General features: G+C 41.9%; 1 protein-coding gene across 1 annotated transcript; it reads right to left on the bottom strand.

The window, feature by feature from the left end:
* Positions 1–28: 28 nt before the first annotated feature.
* Positions 29–6618, bottom strand: optc (opticin). Its single transcript, XM_019879239.1, has 7 exons — positions 6497–6618; positions 4253–4480; positions 3050–3206; positions 2772–2930; positions 2477–2679; positions 2162–2257; positions 29–234 (listed from the first exon to the last, which is right to left on the bottom strand). Exons 1-7 carry the CDS (start codon positions 6497–6499, stop codon positions 67–69), a joined length of 1014 nt encoding a protein of 337 aa, XP_019734798.1. The 5' UTR covers positions 6500–6618; the 3' UTR covers positions 29–66.
* Positions 6619–8723: the final 2105 nt, after the last annotated feature.

The raw sequence follows: 8723 nt of genomic DNA, 5'->3' as shown, positions 1-8723 counted from the left end.
ACACACACACACACACACACACACACACACACACACACACATATATTTCTTTTTCCACAGTGACTATTAATGATTCCCGACAGGCAGACGGGGCAGGCAGACGTAAGCCTGAGGAAACAGATTGATGTTCAAAGGATTGCCATCCAGGCGAATATCCTCCAGGTAGCGCCGGATGAAGTAACGATCATGGCTGTCGCAGAAGGTGTCTTCATGCAGCGACTGGATGTTGTTGCCCTAATTGCAAGTTCCAAAGAGAAATTGTTATTGTTTTCACACATTTAAAAGTGTAGTTGTAACTGTGTCGTCCCTCTGACTTGTGAGCTTTGCAGGTCAGAACCAGCTGGCCCATCAGGCGATACAATGATGTCTTGAGATGTGAATGACTCAACTTAAGAGTTTTTCGAGAAAAGAGCTGTTGTTCGGGCAGTTGAATTGCTTTGACTTGCGAGCGTTTTTCGAGATAAGAGCGCTGTATGGTAGCAGTGAATTCAATTCTACTCACTTCACAATGCGCAAAAGTTTGGGAGGTAAAAAATAATTCTTCAAAAAAGTGATTATAGCAGAGATGTCCAAACCTTTTCATGAGAGGACACTTTTTGACAGACCAAACGAGTCCCTGAATCATAATGTTTGTGCATATTTAGAGCAATTTCTGCACTGTCAAATTGAAAAATTGTCCTCTTTTGGAATACAGGGATGGAAATTAAGTGTTTTTTTTTTTTATTCATCAAATTGACAAAATCAACAGATTATAATAATCTTTCTAATTTTATAATAATAGTTGCAGACCTAAATGTGTTCAGCATTTAAATAGAGTGACATTTTCTTTTCAATTAAAGAATGTTAAAAACAATGTTCATTGATTTTTTCTTTTTTAAGGGGATGCAAATTACAGCTATGAAAAATCTTGCCTTGGGTACAAAATTAGGTCGGGCCAGCTCTGGTTCAAGCCACTCTCAAGCAATGGCACACTTCCTTGGCCCCAGCAGTGTTGGAAGAGGATAGCTTGTTAATGGCATACTTTTCTATTTAAGAACACATTGCCACTTTCTTAAAAATAATGGCCTGAGACATTTTTTTGCCGAAATCGTCTTGTGATACTGGCTACCAATGCTAAAACCGCTGACATTCGACGGTGAGAAGATCATGTAATTTTATCCATCCATCCATCCATCCATCCAACTTCTTCCACTTATTCGAGGTCAGGCTTCAGGAGCATTAGATTAACCAGCTCCATGTGGTGGGGTATTCCTGATCTGTTCCCAAGCCTCCTCCCAATTTGACGTGCCCGGAACACTTTACTCGTGAGGGCTTCAGAAAGCATCCTCACCAGATGTCCAAGCCACCTCATCTGACTCGTCTTGATGTGGAAGAGCAGCAGCTCAACTTGAGGGGTGTTCACACGGCAACTTTTACTCTGGTGTAGCACCGTGGCTGCCCCCCGTAGAGTGTTCACACGGACAAAGTTATACCGGTGTAGCCCCTGAAAACAGCTTAAACCGGAGCAAATTTAACCCTGCTCAGGAGGTGGTTTAAATATTTACTCTCCAGAGTAAAAGAGGTAAAAAACCCACGCATGCACACGGAGAACATGCAAACTCCACGCAGGCAGGCCATAGCCGCAATCGAACCCTGCACCTCTGCACTGTGAGGCGGACGTGCTCACCAGCCGCTCGGAAGAATATTATGAATGATTAATAATGGCAATAGGTATTTCGGAAGTGTGGCTCAAACTGGTAGCCTTTCGCATTAATTAGTAGCCAAGAGGTAGCTCTCAGCTTCCAAAAGGCTGGTGACCCCTGCCTTAAAAAATTCAAGCTGTTAATGAATGATAGTTTATATAAGAGCAGTTGCTTGCTGGTGCAATATGCCACAATTTACATATGATTCAATTGCTCGTCTAATCGCCACTACCGCTAATGGTTGAATAATCATTTGCGGCAGCCCTAAATGACAAATAGAGGCTCGAGTAAACAGGGGTGAATTGCAAAAATATTGTTCTTCGGAACACAATTGCACATCCCCCACACGTTGTTTTATGGGAATCCGTCATTAAAGTTTGAGGCATACAGATAACATGACATCATACGCAGTACAAAACACAAGGTACATAACCTCAAAAATACCACTGCATAATAGGTTACTCCATCTGTACAATTACCTGCAGGTGTAATACTTTGAGATTCAATGGCAGTGGGGTTGGAATATAATCCAGGTTATTATTAGATAGGTAGAGGAATTCCAGATGACTCATATCCTGTGTAAAGGAGAAATGTATGTTAACAAAAATTAATTCAAACCCTCACACACACACACACACACACACACACATACACACACACACACACACACACATACACAGAGAGAGAGAGAGAGAGAGAGAGAGCGAGAGAGAGAGAGTATCACCATGTCAGAATGTTCAATCTTGTAATAAATTGCTCCGTTTGACATCGGTGTGTCTGCCAAGGTAGATAACCTTGAAGGACTCTGAATGGATCCCTCGGCTGATCAATCTGTTGTTTCGTAGATCGATGTACTTCAAAGTAACTGGTAGTTCTGGCAAGGCCTGTAGGTTGTTCTCAGCTAGCAATAAGTCATGGAGCTGCTGTTGTGAGCCAAATACATCTTCATCCATTTCCGAAATCTGGTTTCCAGTGAGGTCGATAGATTGAAGTTTACCTGTAAATCAAGATAACAATTACGTTTGAAAAAAATGTGTCATTGTTTTCGCATTACAATAGATGTGTTTGTCGTTAAACTGGTTTTCCCACTGAGGTTTACGAAGTCAGTGTTCTTGATGTGTCGGATGCTGTTGAAGCGTCCGTAAAAATGCCTGGTGTCCTTGGGCAGGGGTGGTATCTGATTCAGGCCTGTGTCATCACAGTACACACTCCCTCCAATACAAACACACAGAAGGCAGGTAGGCATTCCTGCACAAATTTAGACTGTTTTAGAACAGAGCAAGTCGATCACTGATGGCAGGTCAAATACAGGTGAGGGCAGTTCAACTGTGTCTTTAAATAATATGAAGCACAGTGAGAGGACAAACCCATTCCCGTCTCAGGTCCAAATAGGCCGGATCCTTTGAAGTCCAATGTCACAGGAGGAGGCGTAAAAGTCGGCACAGTCCCTTTTACCTCATGGTGGTTTACTTTTGGCTGGTTACCTAATCTGTTGATGTCCGCTGCAAAGGTCTCTACTTCGATCTGTCAATCAAGTATAATTGTGTTCAGTGATCTGTTAGTATGGTTCAATATTTTTAGCAAACTATGTATGTAGTTAATTTCTTTCAAGTAGAGAGGTGTTTGCACAGTATTAAAAATAGTACCAGAAAAAAAAAAGAAACCCACATTCTTTTTTATTATTTTTTTCAATAGATTGCTGGCTGTATTCTGTATGTAGTAGTTGCCTACATATGTGGTGTTTCGGCAAAATATGTATTTTGATTCCAAACTACTACCTTTGCCCTTTGAATAAACAACCATGGAGTTAAATGTACTTTCCCAACCTGATCTGCTTTGTCTTAGGAACCGTTTGCCCTGGATGACACTGGTAGAAGCATAAAACCCCTGACAACGCCTACATTCATATATTATATATCTGTGCTGGGCGGCCCAGTGATCGAGTGGTTAGCGTGCCAAACTCACAGCGCAGAGGTGCAGGGTTCGATTCCACTGGCCTCCCTGTGTGGAATTTGCATGTTCGCCCCGTGCCTTTGTGGGTTTTCTCCGAGTACTCCGGTTTCCTCCCACATTCCCAAAACTTGCATGGCAGGCTGATTGAACACTCTAAATTGTCCCCCTGTGTGAGCGTGAGCGTTGTTCGTCCCTGCGGTTGGCAGGCAACCGGTTCAGGGTGTCCCCCGCCTACTGCCCGGAATCAGCTGGGATACGCTCCAGCACATGCACGACCCTTGTGAGGATAAATTGGACATTCGATGACCTGCATCTGGGCCAACAAAAATGCAGTATAATATTTTAACTCATCAGAATGGGTCTGTGAGCTGTGCTTTGTTTGGTCGCTCCCCTAGGATCTATTTGCCATGGGTGACAATTTAGCTCCTTGGGTCAATGGGACACACACATTCCTCCACCACGATAAGGTGACGAGTCATGGAGGGGTCCTAGCAAAATTTTAAATTTATGTATGAAATTGAATATTTTACTCATATTTATATTTTCTGATTTATAATAAATGAATCATCCTGTTCAAGAATATACAGAAATTTACTGCATTGATACTATCCACTTACTTCTTGGTCCAAGTCCTCATAATCATAATTGTCACCATAAATGTTGGGTTCCACTTTGCCCCAGTCTGTTACACTGTTCAGGTCGTAGTTCTCCAGGTCAAAACGATCATCATCTGATTCCTCTAGGGGAGCTGTCAAGCAAGGGCAGGGGCCCAGGAAGGCCAGGGACAAGGCAACCAACGCCATCAGAGATGCCAAAGACATCCTCATCTTCAACTTGCAAATTACCTGCAATGACATTAAAGGGGTGAATATCCTGATTGGACCGTCTTTGTTTCTCTCGTTAGGAACCATTTCTGGCAGATCTCCAGTGTGGCAGCCACCAACCCCGTCAAATGCCTTGCCAGCCTGCTTGCCAACGCTACTCTCAGCTAAGAACCTATCAATGCTAAATTCATATTTTCAATGGAAATGTTCCTGACATAGTCGATGGGTCTCTATGGTTGGTATACACATTGTAAATACCAGTTTAGAATTCACTTCCCCACAGACCCGCACCTTCAAAAAAAAATGATTGCATCCTACCCAAGCTTGAGGAGTAATGGAATACATACACTGGCGTTACGTGATCAGAATACAACAAAATTGTAATAGTATTCCGCTCCAGTTTCAGAAAAAAAAATGTAATCAGATTACAGGTACATTGATTGCCCGGAGACACCTGGGATAGGCTCCAGCATGCCCGCGACCGTTATGAGTCTAAGCCACAGGTGTCAAAGACAAGGCCCGGGGGCCAGATCTGGCCCGCCACATCATTTTATGTGGCCCACGAAAGCAAATCAAGCATGTCAAGTTCCATGATGCCTGCTAAAATAAAGTCTGAACCAAAATTTCAAATTGTCATATGTAATCCAAAACAACAGTCATTATTCTTGACTTCTGATTTTAAAACTAGTTAGCCATCAATTTGTTGTGTGCTGTATATGTAATATGAGGAGGTGATTAAACATTTATATGGTTTCCCAAAATTCATAATGGCCCTCCAAGGGAAACTGTAATTACAATGCGGCCCGCAACAAAAATGAGTTTGACACCCCTGGTCTAAGCGGTACTGATAAAAATATCATGAAGTCACCAGATCCATAGGTAGTATCAATAAGAGCAGCAGTAATGTGAAAATATAATCAATACCCATACATAATCAACGCTCTATTTAGAGTGTTTACTTGTAGAGCTGTTCAAAGCCGTGATTTTTTGTTGTTGTTAATTGGTGAGCCAAAAGAGGTATTTTTGACTGTTTGGTCAGAATGCCAGAGGAATGTTTACTTTAAAAGTGACATGAACCTGTGAATGTTTTTTGACTGCAGGAGGTACACAAGCCAAACTTCTACTGCTACAACCTATGACTAATAGCCCGAGTGGGCATCTAATACTGTATTCTGACCGGGAGAACAGTCTTGGTCTCTTGCACACAAACTACACAATATATTGAGATCCGATACAAGAGCTGAATAAAACAATATTTTCCTGCATGCACTGTCGGGGTGGTATTACAAAACCCAAATCCACTGAACTTGGGACATTGTGTAAAACATAAATAAAAGCAGAAAATCCTGTTTTGCAAATCCATTTTCAACCTACATTTATCTACGGTACACGTTTTTATTGATTTATTATTATTATTATTTTTTTAATGTCTATAACACTCCGCCTGCTTCCCGAAGAAAAATGGGATACCTTTCAAGCATGCTCGCGACCCTCGTGAGGATAATGGATGGATGATGCATGCAACGTATTCGATAAAAGCAGTGAAATATTTACCATTGTGTTACATTGTGTAACATCTTGTGATTTTAGTAACTCTCTGGCAGTGTTTACACAGAGCAATATTATTTTATCAAAGCAAAATTTGTCATTCCTGCATTGGAAGTCAAAAGATTGTCCAAGTGGTGATCGTGATTAGATTGGTTATGTATGAGCCAGTGTTTTGCATCCAATTTCTGAACTGTTCCAAAATAGGCCATGGAAGATAATTACAGCCAAAAGCACCTTAATTTTGTTCCACTCCATGACACTAGCTGGCAATAAGCCATCGCCAGCCATGTTTTGTCAAAGTCATTTTTGTGCGGTACTTAAGCCTCAAAGTCTGCTAACTATAAAATGATGTGCTTTCCAATACAGATTGTATAAATCAACAGGAAAATAATTTTTAAAATGAAAGACTAACGTGTATTACATATTTATTAGTTAATTCTTCTAGTTTTCCATTGGGTTTAATGAACTAAAGTGAAATAGTGATCTTACCATTTTATTCTCCCCGGTACGTGATCTTACAACCTTCAGTTCTTCACTTTGCACTGCTTTACTTTCCTCTTCACCCCTTGAGGATTCCCCAGTCTGGTCCCAGAATTCGGACGTGCCTTGTTCTACCCTTGGCCTGGGTTTTTGTTTTCGAACAGTGCTTCATTATGAAGGCAAGGGGGCGGAGGGAGTTTGGGAATGCGGTGGGGGCTTGATGACTTAGCGAAATGAAAGGAGGGCTATCCAGGTCATTTCAGTCAACGTGTTCTCAGCTGTCAACATGTTCTCGACAACAGACACACAGATGCATGGACATTAGGGGAAATAATAATGGTCCAAGAAAAAATGAACAAAAAAAAAAATTCTTGAACATTTATCAAACGATCTACTCCACAGTATCAGCTTGAACTGTAAAAGTTAAATATTTGTGATCATTTTTGTTTATATGTGAGGGTTTCAAATGAGACTTGTGTGGGGTTAGTTTCTTGACCCAAAAGCAACACTAAATTCTGCGTTGCTGGCAAGGTTGATTTACTTTGTTTGAAGGTTAATTTATTGATGGAGCAGGTTAGTAGACACTTCAAGGTCAATGAATGAGGAGCAAACTTTGATGGTGTAAATGCATGACAGCAAAGAGCTTGCTACTCTGAACCATCTTTTTCTGACTGGAATATCTTCAAGCTTTGAGGACTTACAAGGATGATAGCTGATTACTATTGGGGACGATTGCTCTGGCATGTGTCATTGTTTTTCCACGATTGTTGGAGATACTTTTCCCGCCCCTGTGTGTGTGTGTGTGTGTGTGTGTGTGTGTGTGTGTGAAACCAAAATAACCACTGTAAAGCTTGGTTTTGTTTTGTGGACATTGGCCTTACTTGAGGGTAGGAAACTCGGAAGACTTCAAGCAGTTATGTTTTTGGTTCCTTTAGACCAGGAGCATAACGCATGCAAGATGTAACACGTGAAATGTTCAAGTATTCTTATAATAACCTTAAATGTGCAGAAACCCATCCATCCATTTTCAATATCCTGTGTGCTCATTAGGGTCGCTGGTGAACATGCAATGCTTGCTCATCAATTGCAGGTAACATATACAGGTTGTCCCATAAGCCTCCATACATAGGAGAGAAAATACATTTTATACATATCTGGCTCCAACATTTATTTCTTTACATTCCAGATAACCCAGAGAATGAATGCATTTGAATAAAGAGTAACAAATTGAAATCATCCTTATGGCCAGTTCAGCAAGTATGGCTTATTTCAAGAAATATGTATTTTTTCAATGTCTGGAGACTTATGGGACACCCCATACGTAGACAGGCAACTGCACAGTGTGACAGCAGCCACCGCAACATGTCCATTCAATGCGAGTGGGAATGCTTCGAGAGCAACTAGACAACAGCCTTTCGGGAGGCTTCCCAAAATAACAAGCTGCAGCAGCTCTTCAGTACTCTCAGCAAGGAAAAGCAAGCCTATTTCCTTCAAGGACAGTGTCGGTCATTTCCTCTCTACTGACATCCTAATCTGGCACACATTAAAAAAACAAAACAAAAAAACAAAACAAAACTGATTGTCTGAGACCTGCCAGATGACTGGAGACATGGCATAGTACTCCCCTTCCGCAAGCAGTTGGGTCACGAGCTGATCTAGAGTAACCACAGAGGCATCACACTCCTCTCCATCTGTGGAAAACTGTTCACACGCATCCTGCCTCCCTGAGCGCTAGTGGCAACAATAAGTCGATGCGAGCAACACTAATGCAGGGTTTATGCACAAACCGATCCACCACAGACCACAACTCTGCACTCTGGCTCATTGAAAAGGTTGCGGACACACAAAAACCCGGAAAATGCATCTTTCCGCTGTCACGTTCGGAAGTATCATGAGTAAAATGATCGTGGGAATGCTCCTCGGCAATTACTTGGCTAGCGTATGCATGTTTTTCTTGCTTTAGAGCCTTCAGAGAGTCATCGAGATGATGCTGGGCAGTGACGGGTATAGCGGCGTGCGAAGCAAAGTAGTTGCCCAATGTAAACCGTCAGTTTTCCTATCCACGGAAACGTATTTTGTCGACAGATGGGGAGAGGGAGGCCTTTTTACTCTTGGATCAAATTTATACCACCCCAACCTCTCTGGTTTGGGTGTGAGCTGTTACAGTCCACGATATTTTGTGGCCTATTATTCTTTGTGTGTGTGTGTGTGTGTGTGTGTGTGTGTGTGTGTGTGC

This window comes from Hippocampus comes, unplaced genomic scaffold (genome assembly GCF_001891065.2).
Source record: "Hippocampus comes isolate QL1 unplaced genomic scaffold, H_comes_QL1_v1.1 scaffold205, whole genome shotgun sequence".
In the NCBI taxonomy this organism is placed as follows: domain Eukaryota; kingdom Metazoa; phylum Chordata; class Actinopteri; order Syngnathiformes; family Syngnathidae; genus Hippocampus; species Hippocampus comes.
The sequence above is the reverse complement of the archived record's forward strand: the minus strand, read 5'-3'. Positions and strand labels throughout refer to the sequence as shown.